General features: G+C 39.6%; 1 protein-coding gene across 1 annotated transcript in view; it reads left to right on the top strand.

The window, feature by feature from the left end:
• Nucleotides 1-23,580, top strand: part of LOC140185756 (inositol polyphosphate-5-phosphatase A-like) — a 481,074-nt gene that overhangs the window by 364,457 nt on the left and 93,037 nt on the right. Inside the window, exon 9 of the mRNA XM_072239377.1 lies at nt 10,947-11,031. Within this exon, the coding sequence (XP_072095478.1) occupies nt 10,947-11,031 (85 nt within the window). The remainder of the gene's footprint in view (nt 1-10,946; nt 11,032-23,580) is intronic.

The following is a 23,580-nucleotide window of genomic DNA, read 5'->3' as shown; positions in this document are numbered from 1 at the left end:
ATTAGTGAGGGTTTTAGGGGACAGACCAAATTTCTTTAGTTTTCTCAGCAAGTAAAGGCGCTGGTGGGCCTTCTTGGCAGTGGACTCTGCTTGGTTGGACCAAGTCAGGTCATTTGTGATATTGACCCCAAGGAACTTAAAGCTTTTGACCTGTTCCATTTGCACACCACCAATGTAAATTGGGTCGTGCGGTCCGCTACTCCTTCTGAAGTCAACAACCAATTCCTTTGTCCTGCTGACGTTGAGGGACAGTTTTTCATGTACATGACATCAACTCCAAAACAGACATTTTGTCCACAAGAAACTACTAAAGACAAATTTAAAGATTGTGTCCAGTTATCAAAAAGCAACTCCAATGGGGAAGGATGATATACAGTTGCCAGAAAAAGTTTGTGAACCCTTTGCAGTTACCTGGTTTTCTGCATTAATTACGCATAAAATGTGGTCTGATCTTCATCTAAATCACAATAATAGACACACATAATCTGCCTAAGCTAAAAACACACAAACAATTCTACTTCTTCTCACCAATACTGAGTACACCATTTAAACAATCGCAGTCTAGGTTCAAAGAAGTATGTGAATCTCTGGGGTAATGCCTTCTACAAAAGTTATTTGGAGTCGAGTGTTCCAATCAATGAGTTGAGATTGGAGGTGTGGGTTATGGAGGTGCCCCGGCCTTTAAAAAAGACACAGGTAGTCAGGTTACTGACAGAGCCTGCTCTTCTCAAGAAAAATCTATTTATGTACACCATGCCTGGATCAAAACAACTTTCAGAGGACTTTAAAGAAGAATTGTAGGGATGCATGAAGCTGGAAAAGGCTACAAAAGCATTTCGAAAGACCCGAGTGTTCATCGGTCCACAGTAAGTGAAATTGTCTACAATTGGAGAAATTTTAGGACTGTTGCTACTCTCCCTATGAGTGGGTCCCAAGAGCACAACATTTAATGCTGAAGGTGGTGTGAAAGAACCCAAGGGTAACATCAAAAGACCCACAGAAATCTCTAGAACTTGCTAAGGTCCCTGTTCATGTGTCCACTGTAAGAAAACACTGAACAAGAGTGGTGTTCATGGAAGGGTACCTCGAAGGAAACCATTGCTGTCCAAAAAAAGCTTTGCTGCATGTTTCAAGTTTCTGGGACAATAATCTGTGCACAAATGAGATAAAAGTTGAACTTTTGCAGAAATGCACAGTGCTGTTTGGAAGGAAAAGGGCACTGCACACCAACACCAAAACTTCATCCCAACTGTGAAGCATGGTGGAATGAGCAATTATGGCTTGGGGCTGCTTTACTGCCTTAGGGCTTGGACAGCTTGCAACTGTTGAGAGAGCAATGAATTCAAAATTGTATCCATTCGTTTTACAGGAAAATTTCAGGGTAGCGGTCCATCACCTGAAGTTTGATAGAAGTTGGATGATGTAACAAGACAATGATCTGAAACACAAGAGTAAATCAACAACAGAATGGTTTAAAAAGAAGAAAATTCATGTTTTGAAATGTCCAAGTCTGAGTCCAGATCTTAACCCAACTGAAATGCTGTGGCATAACCTGAAGAGGGCTGGTCATGCCAGGTATCTCAGAAATATTGATGAATTAAAACAGTTTTGTATGAGGGAATGGTCTCAAATTTCTCCAAGATGATGTGCAGGGCTGATCAACCAGTTACCGGAAATATTTGGTTGAAGTTATTGCTGGGTCACACCAGTTACTGAAAACAAAGGTTCACATACATGTAATACTGGATCATTTTTCTCAATAAATAAATGAACAAGTAAAATGTTTTGTGTTATTTATTTGATTAGGTTCTCTTTATCTAGTTTTAGGACTTATCTGAAGATATGACTGCATTTTAGGTCATACTTATGCAGAAATAGAGAAAATTCTAAAGAGTTCACTAAGTTTCTAGCACAACTGTATAAATGATGAAAAGGTGGAGAAAAGACCAGATTCGCTGTGCCATAAGAAAATAGTGGCTGTCTTTACTGGAAAATCCCAAATAGGCAGAGGTGATTTTTCATTAGAAGAAGAGTGACTGAGGGATGACTTGATTGAAGATTTAAAAGACTTTAGAAGGAATAGTCACATATTTCCATTTGCTGAGACGATCAGAACTAGAGGCTATAAATATAAATTGGGTATTAATAAATCCAAAAGCGAATGTGGGAGAATAGTTTTTTTATTCAGAGAGTGATAAAAATGTGGAATTCACCACAACAAATTAAGTATTGATGAATTGAAGAGAAAGCTTGACATAGAAAGTATTCATGAGATTGGATAAAAAGAAGAGATTTCTAAAGATTCATAGTCCACCGAGTGAAGAAAATTTTCGGCATCACATTTCTAATTGCTAGTCCTGATAAAGGGTCTTGGCCTGAAACATCGACTGTTTACTCTTTTCTGTGGATGCTGCCTGGTCTGCTGAGTTCCTCCAGCATTTTGTGTGTGTTGCTCTAATTGCTAGAGACTAGGTGGTAGGTGTAAAAGCCGGCATGGATCTGTTGAGCAAAGTGGCTTGTTTCTTTCCTGAATGTGTTGTGACTGGCGAATATTGTCAGGTGAGAGGTATGTCTTGTAGGAAGTAACTAGCAGCATAGATCTCTGAGGCTGAAGTAGATAGTGGATGACTGAAATGAATTAAACATTAAATGTTAGTGGCTCCTGTAGGCAAGAATAATAGATGAATATGTGACACATTCCTCTGACATCTTTCTGTCTGCTCCATCAATGGATGTATTAACCTATTTGAAATAGTTACAGAGGAATGTCATCAGAATGCTGTGATTACTAACAGTAAGTTCTTACCTCAGAACAGTTGAGCGCCAAACATCCATCATCGTACTCTGCCACTGAAAAAATGGAGTAACAGGACTTGTCAGCAGTTGACATTTATACATGTAACCTCATCTAACTTCTAGGGGGAAACATATTTTAATAAAGCACTAGATTATCTGTGAGGGAAGGGCTTACAATTCAGTGAATTAAAGAACTTCCTTTCCAAAAACCTAATTTTCCCAAAACCAGTCACATAATGTTTCAGATGATTTTGTAATCAACTTGTGACAGGCCCCATTTCTGCCAGCTCGAAGTACTTTATACAATACCCACTTTATGTAATTGTCGTCTGTTATGGACAGCAAGAAAAGAACTTGGCATGGCAGGGATAGTTGGGGGAGCGTAGAATGTACATGTGGCTTCACCCAGTCATATGCCTCATTCTGCCCTCTGTTTCCAAAGGTCTAAGGCAGAAATGATCTGCTCCTCTACCACCAAAAACCCTCAGAATAGAACAAAGACCAAATTTCATCACAATTCTTGCTTGTATTCACCCCAGTAATTTAGATCCACTTTTACTTACAGAACCGATATGACAGGATTTTTAATGGCATGTACACATTTGCTCTTTCAGTAATTTGACCAATATGCCTGATGAAAATAATTTTAATAAGTGTTCCTGATATTTCCTATTGCTTCTCCAGAAACCTGTCATACTCGTCCTCCAGCCTCAAACACAGCCCAATGTTAATTTCCATCAGGCACAGGAGACTGTCCCTACCTTCTGAGACCAAAAAGCATGCGAGCCAGAAGGATTTCCCTGAGCCTGGCTGATGCTTTGACTCAGGGAGGAAGGCACTTTGCCTCCTAAATTCAGGCAACTAAATTAGATATCACTGAATTACTCCATAGGCAGAGCAGTAACTTATCTCACCCAAGTACCATGGGACTGGAAAATATCTGCTTAATAAAGTACTTCACTGACTCCTAGATTTCAACATTCAATTGTGTGAATTATGGTGCAGAACAATAGCACAGATAAGTACTAAGTGGTTTGGCTGCCACTGTTTCAGAATTATTGCAACCTTTTTGTATATTTAACTTGATGGCCAAAATAAAAAAATTCTTACCACCAGGGTAATTGGCAGAGCTGAAGCTACTTTTGACTGTATCTGTCCTTCTCCACTGTGTTCACTAACCTTCCTGTGACCTTTAGCGCTAGTTTGCATTGCTCCTAGTGACTTCTGTTCTGGATTCTGTGCTTTGGGAGGTCACAGAGACTTCCATTTCATATGGAATGTATGTAAATTTCCCTTTTGTTTGAACATTCTACAGTGTAAGTGCTTAATAAAAATTAGTGACAGTTCGACAAAACCCACTTTTCTAACAGCTTCATATTGCATTTCAAAAATCTGTTATGGCAGATACCAATTTGCCTAAAATCATTACCAAGCAGGAAAACTGGAAGAATAAACTCTTCTCAGCAGTGATAAATTATGTGTTGACCCCCAGAACATCTCTTCTTAGCAGGCTTGAAGAATCGGCACCTCATTCAGTCTGTTTGATGGAGCTTATTTTTAAAATCTTTTCACTGATGTCAGCCTGGGATGAATTGGCCAGGAGAAGCATGTTTATAGACTGTGTGAAGAACTTTGTCTTTGTGTGGGAATGTTGGTGACACTGTTATGGTTTGCTTGAATGAACTGTGATGACGCAGCTAATAAGGCATCCTGCTGGGTGTCATGGCAGGCAGCTTTCAGACCTCCCACCTAAAGTCATTCAACTCCAGCCACTGTGGATAATTTTCTATTCCCAATTCTTCCTCTACAAAAAGCAAAGTCAACTTTCACAGGGAATGCCAGATAAGTACTTCAGGAAATAATCTTGTAAACAAAATGTTACCTTCTGACCTGCAGCTGATACCTTGACTTAGAACAATTGAATGATACAGGCTATCGTATTAGGCATGGCAATTAACTGAAAAGGCAACTGATCCTTCTTACAGAATGGCTACGAAATGTTATAGCAAATCAGAGGATTTTGCGCTCAGTCGTTTTACCGCTGCAGTGTCTGACATGGCTACTTTTGTGTTTTTTGTCCTGTTTTTTGACTTTTCAAAAGCTTATGGTTTATTGGCAGCACTGAATTGAGAGGAAAACGTAAGTCTCTAAGCTCTTCCATTATTCCGGTAGCACCATCTGTCCTTTGACAGTTGATTCAGGAAGAAATCTCTTTGAATGCCTTCGGTTTTATCCCTTTTAGAAAAGCCAGCCCTAAATTTCAAAGTGTTTTATCTGTATCAATCAGAAGAGACGTTCTTAGAATAATGTCCTGTTTTTGAAATGTTTTAATTTCTGTTTAAAACTTAAATTGTCATTTTTCCCCTTACATCAGGCAGGTAACTATGTTATATCAAACAGGGAACTGTGTACTTACCCAATTCTGACTCCCACACTCAGATGCATAAAAGCTCCATAAAATCAAAGTTGTTGTTGCATATACATTTTTGATTTGTAAAATTGCAATTTTTTTGATGAAATGTACAAGTAGTCATACAAGGTAAAATTGAAAACTAACGAAGTCTGTGCTCATGGTGTAGTGGTATCTGTGTTGGACTTCAGAACAAAATGTCCTGGGTTCGAATCCGGCCGACTCCTTGAACTCTTTCTATCCGTGCTGGATTGAGCGTGGAGCCAGCAACTCAGCCTGGTAAAACTGACAAAAGCTAAAGAAATGGCAAGATTGCTGCCCGATGTGCCAAACCAGATGCAGGGAGGTCTCTAAAAACAAACAAAATTACAAAATTATGAGATTTTTAATAAAGATCAGTATCACATTAAATATAGCTATAGTGTATTCATGACTAACTTAAGAAGTTCACAATTGTCAGACATCTTTTGTCGAAATACAAAGTGTGCTAGTGTCAGTGATTGTGTTGAAGAGTATGATGTTATTTTTATACTGGTGATTTTTACTCTGGATTTCAAGAGGTTGGTGTCACCTTCCAGCAATCATAGTGCTCAGTGAAGCAATGTTATGATGGTGATTGTATCCTGGAGCCTGGGTGAAGAAGAAGAGGCTTGACACCAGACTAGTGCTGGTCCCTAGCCTTAAACTTCATTCAGTGTCACTGGAGAGGCCAAGTGGAACCCTGTTCTACAGATTCAAGGGGAACCTGAAACATGTTAAAAGAAAACTGGTGCGACTTTTAGGATTCTGAAGAAACAACAATGTGCTCGAAAGAATTGAAAAGGCACGAATCCCCTCAGGGTGGCAGAGGGTAAATAATATACAGACCTGATGGCAAGAATATCAATTTCTCCTTCCGTTTAAAAAAAAAATTCCCTCCCGCTCCCCTCTTCTTCTATTCCCCACTCTGGCCTTTTGCCTCTTCTCACCTGCCTATCACTTACACCTGGGTCCCCACCCCACCCCCTATCTGTTCTCATATGGTCCACTCTCCTGTCCTGTCAGATACCTTTTTCTCCTGCCATTGACTTTTCCCACCCATGTGGCTTCACTGATCATCTTCTGGCTAGCCTCCTTTCCCTCTCCCTGCCCTTTTATTCTGGCGTCTTCCCTCTTTCTTTTCAGTCCTGAAGAAGGGTCTCAGTCGGAAACGGCAACTGTTTCTCCATTTCCTTAGATGCTGCCTGACCTGCTGAGTTCCTCCAGCATTTTGTGTGTGTTGCTTTGGATTTCCAGCATCTGCAGAATGCCTCGTGTTTATATTATATGGGCAGTAGGGTAGAAGTGAGGAACCTAGTTCAAAATAGTATATCTTGTATATGATCTCTATTCATCTCCTCAGTTTTAAGTACAGCAGCAAAAAGAATAAGAGTGAGCATCATTGCTTCAAAATATAGACAAGGCACTGGGAAAAGTGAAGAGTGTTGTAAAATTTTTAAAAGCTATTTTGAATTATTTGATCACTGTGAATCAGTAGTTTTGTTTTAACATTTTGTATTACCTGTAAAGAAAGCAAACTGCTATACAGTTACAGCTGTACCGAGGTAACAAACAGGTTCAATTTTTAAAGATCTTTGTAAGTCAAATTTTATGCACGAGTTGGAAAATATGCAGAAATTGCTCAATATGGTAACTGTACATCCACAGTATTGCAATGAATGGCATCAAAACACCCATATAAGACTGATAAAAAAATTAATTACTAGAAGATGAGATAGAGAGCAGAAAATAGTTCTGCTATTTATAGGAATGTATGTTTGTATGTACCGTTTGTACATAGACTTTTGAATGTAGGAGAATAGTGGGAGTTTCTTCATATGTAGAGACCTCCATAAGTCAGACATACATAACTTTGGGACAGCCTATAATGCCGGACAATGTCAGAGAGCCTGCTTGATTATAATTCAACTAGGCTGAATCAGAATCAAAATATGTTGTTATCACTGACATATGTCATGATATTTGTGGCTTTACAGCAGCAGTACAGTGCCACACATAAGAAATTACGATAAGTTACAATAAGAAATATATTAAAAATAAATTGGATAAAAAGTGAGAAAATAATGAGGTAATGTTCATGAAACCTAATGGCAGAGGGGAAGAAGTTGTTCCTGAAATGTAGAGTGTGGTTCTATTTAAAATATTGGTGTTATATTTACTGCCAAGGTGATGTTCAGATCATTTGGCCTTGCCAGTACTATGTCCGGCTGCCTTCACTCAAATAACGTTACCCAAGTCTGCCCTTGCTTCAGCAAATCTGCTGCTGACAATGTCATTGATAACTCTTCATTCACTGAAGACATGACTCAATGCATTCCTAACAAATGTATCTTGGTATAATCTGTCAGCATATTGTCATTCAAAATATGCTGTTTCATCTAACAGCACTGATCTTGCAGACTTACAACAGCTCCCATTTAAGTAATGCATTATTTAAAATGTTTATCCATATTTTCAAATCACTCTGTATTCTTCCCCTCAGTTTCCATAGCATTACAGCTCTTCTTTGTAACTAAACTCGCAGTCATCAACAAATTTATTCGTCAGCAACTTTGATTTCCTTGGTGTTATTTCACTATTGCCATCAGGAGGGAAGTACAGGAGCCTCAGGACCCACACCACCAGGTTCAAGAACAGTTATCACCCCTCAACCATCAGGTTCTTGAACCAGAGAGGATAATTTCACTCAACTTCATTCACCCCAACACTGAACTGTTCCCACAACCTATAGAAGTACTTCCAATGACTCTTTATCTCCTGTTCTTAGTACTTACTGGTTATTTATTTATTATTATATTTGGTTTTTTTTGTATTTACTGTAAATGCCCACAAGAAAATAAATCTCAGGGTTGTATATGGTAACATATATAGTACTTAGATAATAAATTTACTTTGAACATTGAACTTAGTAGCCACTCTATTGGTACTTTATTGTTGTCAACAAGTAATGCTTTACACTGGAATTTTCTCTCTAAGCTTACTGTCTCTTCAAATTTCTCATTTCAAATACCTATTTAAAAATTGACCAAGTCATTGGGCATTTTGGTATTAATGTGATAGACTTTGGTTATGTGCTTTGGAGTATACATTATGATGTTAAGTAATAGGAAGCTGGTGGCAATGTAAGAGGCAAATCCTCTGCTCTGATGCCACAACTTATGCCTTGACTTACCACATATTATGGCACACTGTCCAGCACGGGGTTTAAATTGGCTGTGCTGTGTCAGTGGACTCCTCATGAAGTCCAATGAGGCAGTGAATTTCCATGGCTTACCAGCTCTCATGCCAGGAAACAGAATCATAGAACACTGTAGCACAGAAACAGACCTTTGGCCCATCTCGTTCATGTTGAAATATTTTTCTGCCTAGTCCCATCAACCTGCATTGGGATCGTAGCCCTCCAAACCCCTCCTATCCATGTACTTATGCATATTTCTCTTAAATACTGAAATCAAATCTGCATCCACCACTCCTGCTAGCAACTCATTCTGCCCTCTGATCACCCTCTGAGTAAAGAAGTTCCCCCTCAGGTTTCCCCTAAACATTTCATCTTTCACACTTAACCCATGACCTCCATTTCTAGTCTCACTCAATCTCAGTGGAAAGAGCCTAGTTGCATTTACTCTATCTATACCCCTCTATCAAATCTCCCCTTAGTCTCCTACACTCCAGTGAATACAGTTCTAACCTATTCAATGTATCCCTATAATTCAGGCCCTAAAGTCTCAGCAGAGTAGGTTACTCGCCCCAGTAAGACATCCCAGTCATTCTATACAATGATGGCCAGTCTAGTGCAGGCTGTAATTCCCCTTAGCAATCAATTTCTTCACCTTTCAAAACTTTATTATCTTTAAATATATCGAATGATGTAAGCTGCACATATCTCTGAAATGGAGAATTTCTGAGATTTATTATTCTCTGTGTGAAGAATTTCTTATACATCTTGTTTTAAATGACCAGACTCTACTTATAGCTATTTTCTCTCTTTCATCAGTGGAAGTCCAGCCCACACCAACACCGCCCTCAACCCTAACCCTAACCCTCAAAAAACTGCATGCTTCCTCATTTCTCTAAACTCAGAAGAATAGCAGGTCATTGTCAGAGGTGATTTCTCTGGCTCTTTACCCTGCTCTGGGCTGTCAGAGATGACAGCGGGACATCAATAGGATGCAAAACTGGGCTGAGAAATGGCAGTTGGAGTTCAATCCAGATAATTGTGAGGTGGTTCATTTTGGTAGGTCAAATATGGTGGCAGAATATAGCATTACTGGCAATACTCTTGGCAGTGTGGAGGATCAGAGGGATCTTGGGGTCCGAGTCCATAGGACACTCAACGCTGCTATGCAAGTTGACTCTGTGGTCAAGAAGGCATACGGCGCATTGGCTTTCATCAATCGTGGGATTGAATTTAAGAGCCGAGAGGTAATGTTGCAGCTATATAGGACCCTGGTCGTACCCCTCTTGGAGTACTGTGCTCAATTCTGGTTGCCTCACTACAGGAAGGATGTGGAAACCATAGAAAGGGTGCAGAGGAGATTTACAAGGATGTTGCCTGGATTGGGGAGCATGTCTTATGAAAATAGGTTGAGTGAACTCGGCCTTTTCTCCTTGGAGCGACGGAAGATGAGAGGTGACCTGATAGTGGTGTTACAAGATAATGAGAAGCATTGATCGTGTGGATAGTCAGAGGCTTTTTCTTAGGGCTGAAATGGCTAACATGAGAGGGCATAGTTTTAAGGTGCTTGAAAGTAGGTACAGAGGAGATGTCAGGGGTAAGTTTTTAACGCAGAGAGTGGTGAGTGCGTGGAATGGGCAGCCGGCGGCGGCGGTGAAGGTGGAAATGATAGGGTCTTTCAAGAGACTCCTGGATGGGTATGTGGAGCTTGGAAAAATAGAGAGCTATGGGTAAGCCTAGGTAGTTCTAAGGTAAGAACATGTTCGGCACAGCTTTGTGGGCCGAAGGGCCTGTATTGTGCTGTAGGTTTTCTATGTTTCTAACATCCTTGAAAATTTTCTCTTTACTATTTCAAACATTGATATTTTTCTTGTAGGTAGGTGACCAGAACTGCACAAAAAACTCCAAATTAGCCCTCAACCAAATCTGTCCACTGATCAGTCCAAACCCCGGTTAAGTTACAATAACCTCTTTCCATGAATAAGGAAGAATCTGCTGCCAGGAGAAAAGTTTATGGAGTATTTTATTTAATTTACTTTGATGTTTTAATTGTTTTAAGGTGTCAGTGTGCGGTTTTTAGTCTTTTAACTTCCAGTAAAAATTTAATACTTTTAAAATTTTTATTGCAAATCAGCAGATTTGATGAGTTTTGAAGACTGGACCTCACCGGCTGTCAAAACCTCTCCAGCAGTGCAGCCAGCTGTGCTCTCTGACATAATTCTTGTATTGAAACAACTGATGTACTGTGATATGGGGATCCAGCAGAAGATTGTCCACAAGCCCACACATGAGGGAGCAAGCACAAGTAGCCCACAGTCTCCAGGCAGCTGAAGATCTGCTCCAAACTTACTTTAATATTGAATTTTGTTTTATCCAAAGTTCATATTTAAGGAAAAACTCCCTGGTTCTGCACTTTTTGGCAGGAAGCCACTCGATGGCGTTTATACCTTAAATTATTCGAAACAAATGAAATTGAGCTGAAATGATATGGAAAATGGAACATGAATTTCCCTGTTTTTACCCTAGGATCACCGACCAACGATATGAGAAGGTGCCACATTTCCTGTTTGGTGATTTTAACTTCAGATTGGATTGTAAAGGTGTTATAGAGGTAGGTGCTGCAGTGCACATGTTTTACTGTGCTTTATTTCTCTTCCAGTAAGTACTTGCTTTTAACATCTGGTTTAACAACACACTCAAGAATTGGAATGATTTTGCTGCTATAAAGTTGCTTCACAAATGCAAGTTCTTTGTCATTTTCAAGAAAACCAAACTGTTGCTAATATTGATGTTACAATATAATTTTGCAATTTACAAAAAATCAAATAAAAAAAAGTAGGGGAAGGTGATGAAATTCAGTAAGCCACTGTATGCAAATATCATTGAAATCATTTATATCAGCATATGCAGCACTTACCCCCTATATGTAAATGTACTGTCCTCTCGCCCTGATATTATTAATACAGTTACAAGCTGCCCCATGTTCTGGCTGGAGGGGGAGTTGCAGTCCTAAAAAGTGGTTTGTATTGCAATTTTCTGTAATGTCAAGATACGTTATTTGTGCATGCGTTGAGCAATGTAAGTTGAAAAAAAAGTTGTGTTTATTCATTTAGATTTTCCACATAAATTCCAAGTGAGCAACTTTATTCCATATCTCAGTATTTTCTGCCAGTGATTTGTGAATTCTGTAAAGGCAGATTTCCATCACCCAGGTGGTTGTACAGGGGTATTGAGGAATGGGGGAAGGTGGAACGTCTGTATATATTAACTTTTTAAAGTGAAATGTCACTATTTTTGTTTCATAACAAATGGGAAAATAGTATGCTTACTATCCCTGACCAGTAATGTTCTGATTTGTAATCTACTGAATAACATCACCTGGGGAGTTGAACATGGTGATATCTATGCAGTGGACCGTATAATACACAGACAATCTTAATGAATATGAAAATAAATGCAAGAAAAATATTGGTAAAAAAGAACCTTAGAACAAAAAGAGGAAAACAGAGAAGGTATAATTTTACTTACTGGCAAACATTACAGTAGAAAGAAGTGTAATATTTTGGTAGCATTTGCATGCAGTGAAATAACTTAGGCTAGAAGAATTTCTTTTCACCAGGGAGTGGATGAAACTCATCAAATTGTATTACTAAGTTACAAATATTCACCAAAGTTATCCAACCAAAGTTATCCAATCAAATTTTTTCATTGCAAACACGAGGAAATCTGCAGATGCTGGAATTTCAAGCAACACACATAAAAGTTGCTGGTGAATGTAGCAGGCCAGGCAGCATCTCTAGGAAGAGGTACAGTCGACGTTTCGGGCCGTGACGGGCCAGTCCTGATGAAGAGTCTCGGCCCGAAACGTCGACGGTACCTCTTCCTAGAGATGCTGCCTGGCCTGCTGTGTTCACCAGCAAATTTTTTTCATTCACTTTTTATGTAACAAAAAACTAAATGCTTCAGATTCATGGGTTTTATTTAGTCCACATGAAAGCTAGGAGCAAGATAACCTAGACATTCAATTCTAATTCAAGTTCAAGATTGTTTAATGTAATTTCCAGTGCACAAGTATAAAACAGAATGAAATAATTATTACTCTGCTCTAATGCAGCACAATAAACACAATAAGATAAAAAAAAACATGATTATAATAAAAACACAATAAATATAACTACATATGAGGGGTGATTGATACGTTCGTGGCCTAAGTTAGAAGGAGTCAATTTTTTTAGAAAACCTAGCACATTTATTTTTCCTACATTTACACACTTAGTCCAGCGGTCGTGGAGCATACGGATCCCTCCTTTGTAGAAGTTGGCGTCTTGGACCTCCAGAAAGCGGTCCATAGCAGGGGTGATTGATAAGTTTGTGGTCTAAGGTAGAAGGAGATGAGTTATTAACTTCAAACTTTCTGCATTTTCACTCAAAGAGTTGAACTGCACGTGCATGTAATGAGAGCTGTATAACTCATCTCCTTCTACCTTAGGCCACGAACTTATCAATCATCCCTGCTGTGGACCACTTCAACAAAGAAGGGATCCGTATGCTCCACGACCGCTGGACTAAGTGTGTACATGTAGAAGGGGGCTATGTTGAAAAATGAAGGTGCTAGGTTTTCTAAAATTGACTCCTCCTACCTTAGGCCACGAACTTATCAATCACCCCTTGTATCTTATAAACATAGATTAATTGTATGTCCATAAAGTATTGCTAGGCATAGGAGTGTCTGTCCATAATGTTGTTGCGTGAATGAAGTCACCGGAGAAAAGTACTGGTAGAGTTAAAGCAGCCTCTTTATTCAACAAAGCAGCATCAGATTGAGACATTTTTGGTGCAAACATCTGGCTGGCCCAAAGTTAGGCTCAATATTTTAAGAGCTAAACATCACAGGACAATTCCATATTTACACTGTATCCACAATGCTTTCTTTGAAACTACACACAGATGTCACACCTCCCAATTCACACCCACACCACAGACATATAAATGAATTTTAATCACCATTGTCTGGACTGTGATTTAAAGCTTCTAGGAACCAATTGTTCAGAGCTGCATTTTAAATTAAATTACAATTTATATTCGCATTTGAAGATTGGTGGCTGAAGTCATTTGCTAAATGTAAATGTGCTAAACCCAAAAATCGCTCTTTAACACTGAAAGGAAATGATAAAGCAGTGGTAATTGGGGCACAGAGGGTGGATTATTGGCTGGTCGTGCTGATCAACTTACTGCTCAGGAAAAATAACTGTTTTTGAGTCTGGTGGTCATGGTATGAATGCAACGTTGCCTACTTTTTCATATGAGTAGGACAAGCAGTCTATTAGTAGGGTGGGTGGTATCCTTCGTGATGTTACTGGCTCTTTTCCAGCATCTTTCTGTATATAAATCTTTGATGGTGGGTAGGCTGGTGCTAGGGCCTTCCTGGCCGCCACAGTGCAGTTTCCATACCATGCAGTGATGTTGCTTGTTAGGATGCTCTCTACTGCTCATCTGTGGAATGAGGTGAGAATAGATGTGCATTCTCCAGGTATCCTCAGTCTTCTCAGAAAGCTGAGGTATTGGTGTGTTTATCTGATTGTATATGATGTGTTCTGAGAGTGTAAGAGGTTGTATGAGATGTGCACCTCCAGGGGTTTGAAGTTGCTTGCAGTTTCCACTTCTGAGCCACCAATGTACAGAGGGGCGCAAGTGATCCAAGCTCTTCTGAAGTCGATAACCATCTCCTTTGTATTGTTGACACTGAAGAAGAGGATATTTGCCTGACACCAGGCCTTGAGCTCTTTCACCTCCTATCTCATCTCCACTGTTGTGTCACTGGCGAACTTGACAATGTAATTACTTGGGTGTCTGGCTGTGCAGTCAAGTGTGAGTAGAGTGTACAGCAATGAGCTCAGCACACAGTCCTGGGGTGCACTCGTGTTGAGGATGGTGGCGAGGGAGGAGTGCTTGTGCATACTGACTACCTGAGGTCTGTTGGTTAAGAACATATAGGAATGCTGAAATGCTTGAGAACTGAACAGTTACTTAATATGTTAAAAAGGCATTGCAAAATGAAGTACAAACTATTCTTGCCATAAAAGTATTTTTATTTTGATGATAAGAATCTGAGAATTAAGACAAGAATATTATTTATGCAAATAAACCCAGGGATTCTGATTTCTGCTTCTTAAAGGTTCCCTCATTATGTGCCATGTCGTATGACGTGGGCAATCATGGTCTTTCTATAACCATGAATGTTCTTGACAAATTTTTCTACAGAAGTGGTTTGTCATCACCTTCTTCTGGGCAGTGTCTTTACAAGATAGGTGACCCAAGCCATTAACAATACTCTTCAGAGATTGTCTGCCTGGCATCAGTGGTCGCAAAACCAGAACTTGTGATATGTACCAGCTGCTCATACGACCATCACCGCCTGTGCCCGTGGCTTCACGTGACCCTGATTTCGGGGTGGTGGCAGCTAAGCAGGTGTTACACATTGCACAAAGGTGATCAGGCTAGCGGAGGGAAGGAATGCTTTACACCTCCTTTGGTAGAGACATATCCCCCCACCCATCTACTTATAAGACAAGTGTTTAAAAAAAACTATTGAAAAATTTGTTTGTGGTGATGGCGCGTTAGTGGAACTGAATTTTGGAAACAGATTGAATCATGTTCATATTATAGATAGAAATGATCGCTACTAACTGGGTGTGAGTTTATAAGCATTTATAGGTTGAAGTTAATTGAACTCCTGTTGAGTGCGTTACTTATAGGCTTAGTTCAAATTTGATCTCAGGTTGACCAATAGTTTATTTACCCTGTGGGGTTTTGTAGCAGTTCAAGGCTGTTTCAAATTTTCAGCCACTTTAAACTTGCAGCAGCCTTAAATCTACTTTTTCCTGTAATGTGCCACAATGAATTCGATGAGATTACTTCCTCCAAACAATTTCATTCTTCCTCACTGAATTTCTAAGAGAAGTATTGATTCTGGAATCTCTGTTTACACCATTACCACAGAAAAATCACTTCACATACACACACATACTACAGTTGTAATGATTTTTTTCTTATTTATTTATTTATTTTCTAAATATGGGTATTGCCACCAGGGCCAGTATTTATAGTCCATCCTGATTGCCCTTAAGAAGGTGCACAGAAGAAAATTACTTGAACTACCACAGTTCTGGTGGAGGTTTCTTGCACTATGCTATTGGTTGGGAGTTTCAGAATTTAAACGGAGAGATGATGAAGATCTAGTGATATATTTCCAAACCTGGGTCAAATCCAACTTGGAAAGAGGCCTGCAAGTGTGATGTTCCTGTCTACCTGCTGCCTTTGTCCTTGCCTTCTTTAAGAGGTCGTGAGATTACAAAGAGCTGTGGATTTAGGGGTTTGGGAAATGCTCCCTGAATAACTGAGGTGAGTGTTTTTTGCAGATGGTATATAAAGCAGCCCTAGTTCACCAGTGGGGGGGCGGGGGAGAAATGAATTTGTGCAGTGATGTGTGGGGTGTCCATAAAGTGAGTGACTTTGGCCTGAGTTTCTTGAATGCTGTAGGAGTTTCACATCCTTGGAATAGAAAATATTTCGTTACACTCTAGACTTGTGTTTTGTAGATGGTGGGAAGACTTGGGGTATCAGGATGTGAGTGAGTCACCACAGGTAACCAGATTCAGGTCAACATCTCTTGTAACTGTAGAGTTTGTTTGGCTAATTCATATCTTGATGTTGGCCTACAGGATTTTGATGGTATAGGCTCTGCATTGAATGCCACTAAGTATCAGAGACAAATGTGAAAGATATCCTAACTGAAATCAATGCTGGTCCACAACATTTGGGAATAGTTGCAAATGCTTGTCTAGATTACAATATGGCCAAAGTGTCTCTCACACTTAGCAACTAAATATCTTCAGTTCTGTTACCCACTGAGATGCACTGAAGCAAGACAATAAATCTGCAGACTGGTGTTAATAAACATAGGTATCTGCTAGAGGAAGACTACTGATGTTTGAAGACTTCACAGGACTTGTTCACATGTTTGCAATCACAGGACTTCCCTTTTTCCAAGGATCCTGCAGTGGAAGAGCTCACTTCTTTTACTTTGTGGTGATCTGGGAGATAAATCTATTTTTGGGATCGCTGTATGTTGATTTGCACTGTCAATCAATGCTCAGATGGGCCTGCTTAAATTATCTTTACTTATACATTTTCCTTTCCTTTTTTACTTCGAGCAAATTGGATTATTGTGCAGGGGTCAGGACAACAGCTCAGGAGAGCTCATTGCCCACAACTGAAATTTGTTTATACCCATTTAAAAACATATTGTACCTCTGCCTGTATCAGGTCATCCTACTTAATAAGAGAGATAGATAAACTGATAACAATCATTTGATCTGGACTGACAACTGTATCCCTGATTCCACTGCCTACATTAAAAGTCAAAGTCGGGTTCAAGTTTATTGTCTTATGCACATGTGTAATGAAAGAATTACTCGCTACAACATCACAGGCACATAGTATCAGATGAGCAGCATACAGTCCAGAAGAAAAACGTTAATTAAACATAAAATATACACAATTTTTTACAAAGAAGAACACAATTAGAACCAAGAAAAACATCCATTGTAGTCTGAAGTAATTAAAGTGGCCATAGTGTTGTTTGAAGTGGTGATTAAAGTTGTGCCAGATGATTCAAGAACCAGAAGATCGAAGGGAAGTAGCTGTTCTCGAGGCTGGTGGTGAGAAACTTCAGGCATCTTTACCTGCTGCCCAATCATGCTGCGAGAGGGTGACGTGGTCTGGATAGTGGGGGATCTTTGATGATGGAGATTGCCTCTTGAAGCAGCACCTCACGTAGATAATTACATGTTGTTTGATCATCTATTAAAGATGTTTCAAAATGCCATCCTAATTACTGTAATTTTACTATGTCTTTGTAATATGCATTGTAAAGTGTGTTTTGACATGCCATAATTCAATGTCCTATTAAATCATTGTTATGGCTTGAAACTTTAGCCCCACTCAGACTTAAACCACAGTAAGGCAATATTGACAGAGAATATCTATAGTATTTTTGATGCAGATTCTGGGAAGATTATTTTGGTGCCAGGATTTTCAATATGAGTGGAAGAGCAAAAGGCCTAAATATTCTTTTCTGTAGCTCAGTAAAGAGGAGCATTGTGCAAATAAATATCCATGAAGAAGTGTTCGGTTAAAAAAAAAAGTTGTAAACTTAAAGTGCAGATTGTGAAGTCCATATGTTTCTTTCCGATATTTCATGGTGTGCTAACACATGGGCAGTTGTGTCCAGTGATGGGCAACTTGTGTCTGGATGCCATCGTGTGATTCTCATCCATGCACATGTGGCCTGTGTGCCGCACTGCCCATACATGCACATACCTCACAGCACGTGTATGGTCTGCTTCATCATTTCTAAAAAGATACCTACCATAGCAGGTCCATTACTGTCAAATATGACCTTGGGAGACAACTTCAAGTAGGTTCTCTTGGTGATAGAACAATTCTTACAGTCAGTCTCCTTCGAGTCTAGTGATGACCGCTCTTTCTTAATGATGCATGAAGTCCTAACCTCTCTTGGATAGGTCCCTTTTGTGACCTCCCACCACACTTTGGACTTAGAATCTATCTAATTGCTTGATGAATTTCACCACAGCAGAGGAAAGGGCTGTCACCCTCCCCAAGTACCCTCACCATCTCATCTTTCCCATCTATCCCCTAACGCTTTCATCCTCCACATCTGTGCCCCCACCGCCACCATCCTTCCCATTTATCCTCCACCACTACTATAACCTTAATCCCACCTGGTCCATCGTCACCCGGCTCTGTAGGCACACAGTAGATTCGCTGTTGTGCAGTTCCCAGTTTTCCAGCACATGGAATGTGCACACTCTTTGTTATTTGCCAAGGTAATTCTCAACCATTGGTCAAATGGGCATGTTCTTTCCATTGACAGTTCCTTGACTTAAAAATCAAGTTTAAAGAAAAAGAAAACATTTTTATTGTCCTATTATATTTTCATGTTGCTGAAGATCAATCTTTAACTCGCGACTCTTGGGATAATCTTGGCAGATTGGGAACTCCTGTTAGGCAGGTGTCTGGCAGAGACCACATGGATGTCTGGGCCCCAGATAAGCAAATGGTTCTTTTCATGCTCCTCAAGCTGACTTTATTACAAATTATTTATTACTTCTGAGCAAATCGGTGCAAGGTTTTTAAAGGCCTGGCTTTGCCTCTATTGTTTCCTTGCTCCATTAAAAAACTGAAGAGCAAATATCACTTCATTGCCTCGTTGCCCTGAGCACCTAATCAGCACCAATTGCTGGAGCCACTGCAGTACTTGTAATTGGTGCTTCTTTGTCACTACTGAGATAATGCAGATTTCAAGCTCATTATTCACGTAATCACAGCCATCACAGCTGTGTTTATTCTAAGAGCGCATTGTTACCTCTGCTGTTTATGCCCATTATAGGGGAGGTTAGAATGGGGATACAATTCATTTACAAAGTCAGGAGGAGAGAATGCTGCCTTGAAAGAAGCCATATCTTATACTGGGAACAAAAGGGAAAAGCAGGACAATCCAGTCATAAAAAAAGGAAATTTCATCATGAGCGTGGGAGGGTTGTATGAACACTGGCAAAAAAAAATTCCTCAAAGTTTTCTGTGTTTTGGTTTAAAGTCACATGGAGAATTATCTGGAGGGCATGTGTAAAATTTGTATAGGAGTGGGAATGTTTGTAAAGTAGTGATCGGCAGTGCTTATACTTCCCAGATCTTCAGGAACATATAGTAAAAATGGTGCAAGCTGTTCCGCTGATGCATACAATAATTCCTTGTTTATTTACATGCAACCAGAGTAAACCTCTTAAATTTGACTGATAGTTGTGGAATCTTGGGGCCACCTTCTTCATGGGCCATTAGATGGATCTTGCATGGTAGCATCACTTTAAACTGACATGTTGCTCTCAATTGGCCCTTTGTAGTCTGTGTGCTGCAGCTATTCTGAACAAGTGATTTTCTCAGAGACTCTGCATTAACTTGCCTGATACTTGCTCTGCAGTGCTTTTTTTTTACCATTTCACTACTCCTGTATTATTTACCAATATGGTCTGGTGCTGACTCAAGACTGAAATTCTGCTTATCCACTTTTCCAACTATCTCCTTTGGTTGTCTGTTTTCCCTCTTTCCTCTTGTGCTGAATCAAAGGCTACTGGTCCTGAAGGGAAAGTCTCGACTGTTTGCTCTTCATCTGTTCCTGCTCTACCAAGCGTTGCGTTGAAACAAGATAAATTAGCCCCAAGGATTCTAATCCAGTCCCTACTCAATACTATGAGTCTCTGTGGTATGGTTTGTTGCAATTATGGGCAACTTGATCTCCCCATTATCTTGAGCACGGGTTCACCTCATTTCTTTCAGCGTTTTGCAACACTTAAAAAAGATCCAACGAACATTTATTATCAAAGTATGTATAAATTATACAACCTTGAGATTTGTCTGCTTACAGGCAGCCACAAAGCAAGAAACCCAAAAGATTCCAATATAAAAAAATCAATGCCCAATGCGCAGAGAAAGAGAAAGGCACACGTCATGCAAACAATAGAAGTGAGCAACAGCATTCCGAGCCAAATTGAGTCCCTACATCCGAATCCCTGATGCAGCCTGGAGTAAGCAAAAAGCCTCTGTCTCAGTTCATCACATTAGCAGGACAAATCACCACGAAGCTCACAGACATGAAGCACAGCAGCTGGGGCAGTCTTACAGCCTCAGCGTCATGGAGAGAGGAATGAACATCGAGAGTAAGTGAGCAAAATCAGCCCTACTCTCACCTCCGGTCCCAACACCCTGCCTTTCTAGTGCATCTGGGCTGGCGTTTAAATTGTCCAAGCAGCAGATCGTGCCTCGCGTTAAGACCCAGGCCCCACTGCAGCAAAGTGCTCCGGGCCTAGGGCATGCCACCCAGTGATTCACTCTGGGCCTAGACTGTAGCACCCAGCCTGAAGCCGTTCTCGCTCTCTCCAACTCAGCTCGGCGCTTAGGGTGATCCAACCTCGCACCTGGGTGAGTTAGACGACTATCGAAACTCCTCCCCTCTGAGTCACTCACTCCAGCATGGCTCATCTCTCACCTCGCCTCTTCATTGTTTGCGGTGATAATTTACTTCAGAAAAGGAATTATTAATAATGTTTTTAGTTGGCATTCTTACCTTTTGAACTCCCAGTAGGCTGTCGCACGCCTTCAGTAGTGCCATCTTAAACATCAGAGTATGTTAACTTTCTATTATTGGACCATCCACAGTGGGTGTCTTACAGTACATCATTATTGCAGTAATACCCACACATATAATATCCTGGACCATTTATTTTAATGTAGTTATGCACATGGCTTTTGCCATGGTAACAGCTATGGTGTAGCTGCCTTTGAATCTGTGTGTAATTACATCACCTTTGGCCTCAGTGCTATTCAGGGCATCTTCATGAATCTATGTGGCAGGCAAATTTCTTTATCTCCGAGCAAACTACAGACAAGAATTCTCTGTGTCAGCCACATTCTGTTTGCTTCTCAAGACAGTTCCAGATATTTGGTTTTACTATAGTTGAAACCATGAGCTGTTTCAAATGGGCAAACGGAAGCAGAATGGTTTTCTTAACAGGGATTCTTGCCTCTTTCAATCACGCGATTTACAGTTTTCTATCTCCAGGGTTCCCAGAGCTGAACAGGTTTCCCACTGAAACTGTCCTTAAAGCCATATAGTTCAGTTCTACATCTTGAGCAATTTTGTCATCAATCTTAAGGTAGCAATTTTCCTTGGTGACGAAAAGGGGTATAAAAAAACAATCAAATCTGTCTCATCCAACTGTAACTACTTAATTTCAATTTACTGTACCTTCTGCTTTCTTTTAGAAACTGAATGCAGTCTTAATTTTGTCAGTATTCCTATCCTCCTCTGTGCAGAGCTGGAACCAGTTCACTTAAGCCATTCTGCACAAAGCCACTCTGTCACATCATTCATTGGTTAAATTCTAACATCCACTTGAAGCAAGTGCAGTCCCTTGCAAACTCCACAAAGACAGCACCCAAGGTAAGGAGTGAAAGCAGTGCAATCAAAATTACATGTAATTCTCCATAAATTCACATACTGTAGACTCCTGGTCAAGTTCCCAGGTATAAACCTATGATTTAACAAACTGTTGATTCATCTTAAGCACCAGAATTTTCAGTTTATAATCCAGACTAAAATTACTCAGAAGTGTTATATTTTCAGCAGTGCTCTCTGTTGGTTATTTAATATTTCAGTAATATTTGAGTGATATTGTAAATATATTGTTTGATTAAGCATTCTTTGTTAATTACATAATTCATTAAGGGTTACATGTATGAAGAACGTGAATGACATACATCATTATGCCATCCTCTCATAAGTGCGTGCCTCACTAAAGTAAAAATGAAGTAGACACGTATATCCCTGAGCCCATGTTTTTCTTTTGATTAGTTTTGGAGCTATAAAACATAACAGTGATGATAAGTAAGTTTTAAAAAAGAGCCCAAGGCATCCACCTACCTGTTGAAGCACAGCAAGACGTTCAAGTTTTAGAAATCAGTGCTGAATGCTTTCTTCGCAAGAGTGAGAGAGATGGTCAACTTTTTATTTAAAAAGGCTGAAAAAGAACAAAATTCATAGGTTCATAAACAGTGAGTACTAGGTGATGATAATAAAAAATTAAAAAAACAGAAATGGATGACTACATTAGAAAGAAGCTTTTTGTATGACGCATGGCTCCGGGGTTGTACACCTAATGGGTTCTCTTTTTTTTCTCACTTTTCTGCTCAGTAGGTTTTTTTTGGTTATCACAAAATTTTGTTTTCAATCTTTAAGATAATTTTTTTTTGAGGCATTGTAAGTGTTGTTGCTTCGATGTACTCATTTTATTTTTCCTATATATACAATAAAAAGATTTGAGAAGAAAGAAAGAAAGATAAATGCTTTCGATTGCACACCAGATAACTGGGTAATGTGTACAGAACCAATTGAGCAGTATTTTGAAGCAAATGAAATAGCCAATGAGAAGTGAGTGCCATGTTACTGAGTGCAAAGGTGGGAAAGCGTACAATTTGCTTCGAAGTTTGACTGTTCCAGCCAAACCAGCCGGAATTAGCTTTGCTGATATTGTGCAAGTAATGAAGGAACATTTAGAACTGAAACTATTGTTCAATGCAGAATGATTTAGGTTTCAGAAGTGGATTCAAAAGAAAAGGGAGTCAATTTCAGCATATGTGGCAGAATTGGAGAAGTTGCCTGAGCTTTATTAGTTTAGTAAAGGACTTAATGATCCACCAAGAGATTGCTTAGTTTGAAATCTTGCAAGAAAGCATTCAAAAATGGCTCCTACATTAGCAGTTGAATTTGCTGTATCAATGGAAAGGATAGACTGCGTTGCAATTGAGTTGCAGTCAGGAATGAAAGTGAACATGAACAAAATTGCAACGTCGAAACAGAAACTGGTTTGGCCGAACAAATTCTGTTACCATTGTGGCAGGGGCTCACATACACTGGAGCAATGCAGGTTTAAATGTGAAACTTGCAGAAAATGCAACAAAGTAGGACACATGCAAAAAGCATGTTTGGCAGACAAAAAAATGGATTGCACATGGAAGAGAAAAATATAAAAAGTCAAGTTGGAATTTCAAAAAGAGCACTAATCTGCATGCTGTTGATGAAAAATCTGATGATCATGTGAATGACAGAGATTTATAACATAAAAACTAACAACATACAAGCAACATGGCTTACACCTGAAGTGAATAGCAAATTAATTAAAATGGAATTGGACACTGGCCCAGCTGTTTCAATCATTCCACAAAACATGATTGAATGGCATTTCAAAGATGCTGAATTGAAGCTTGCAGATATCCAACAAAGAACTTATACTGGAGAAAAGATAACTCATGTGAGAATGACATTTGTAACTGTGAAATACAACAGCCAACAAATCATATTGGTCTTGTTTGTGGTAAAAATTAAGAGGGCCAGCATTGTGGGGTTGTGATTGGCTGAGACATCTACAACTTGATTGGAGATCCATCTACAATTTGCATACCACATCTCTGCAATAAAACCAACTGAAAGTGAGTTAAGAAAGGCACTGGATGATGTCACAGCAGT

The sequence above is a fragment of the Mobula birostris genome, chromosome 21, assembly GCF_030028105.1.
Source record: "Mobula birostris isolate sMobBir1 chromosome 21, sMobBir1.hap1, whole genome shotgun sequence".
Lineage (NCBI taxonomy): Eukaryota > Metazoa > Chordata > Chondrichthyes > Myliobatiformes > Myliobatidae > Mobula > Mobula birostris.
Note: the sequence above shows the minus strand (reverse complement) of the source record. Positions and strands in the feature narration are given on the sequence as shown.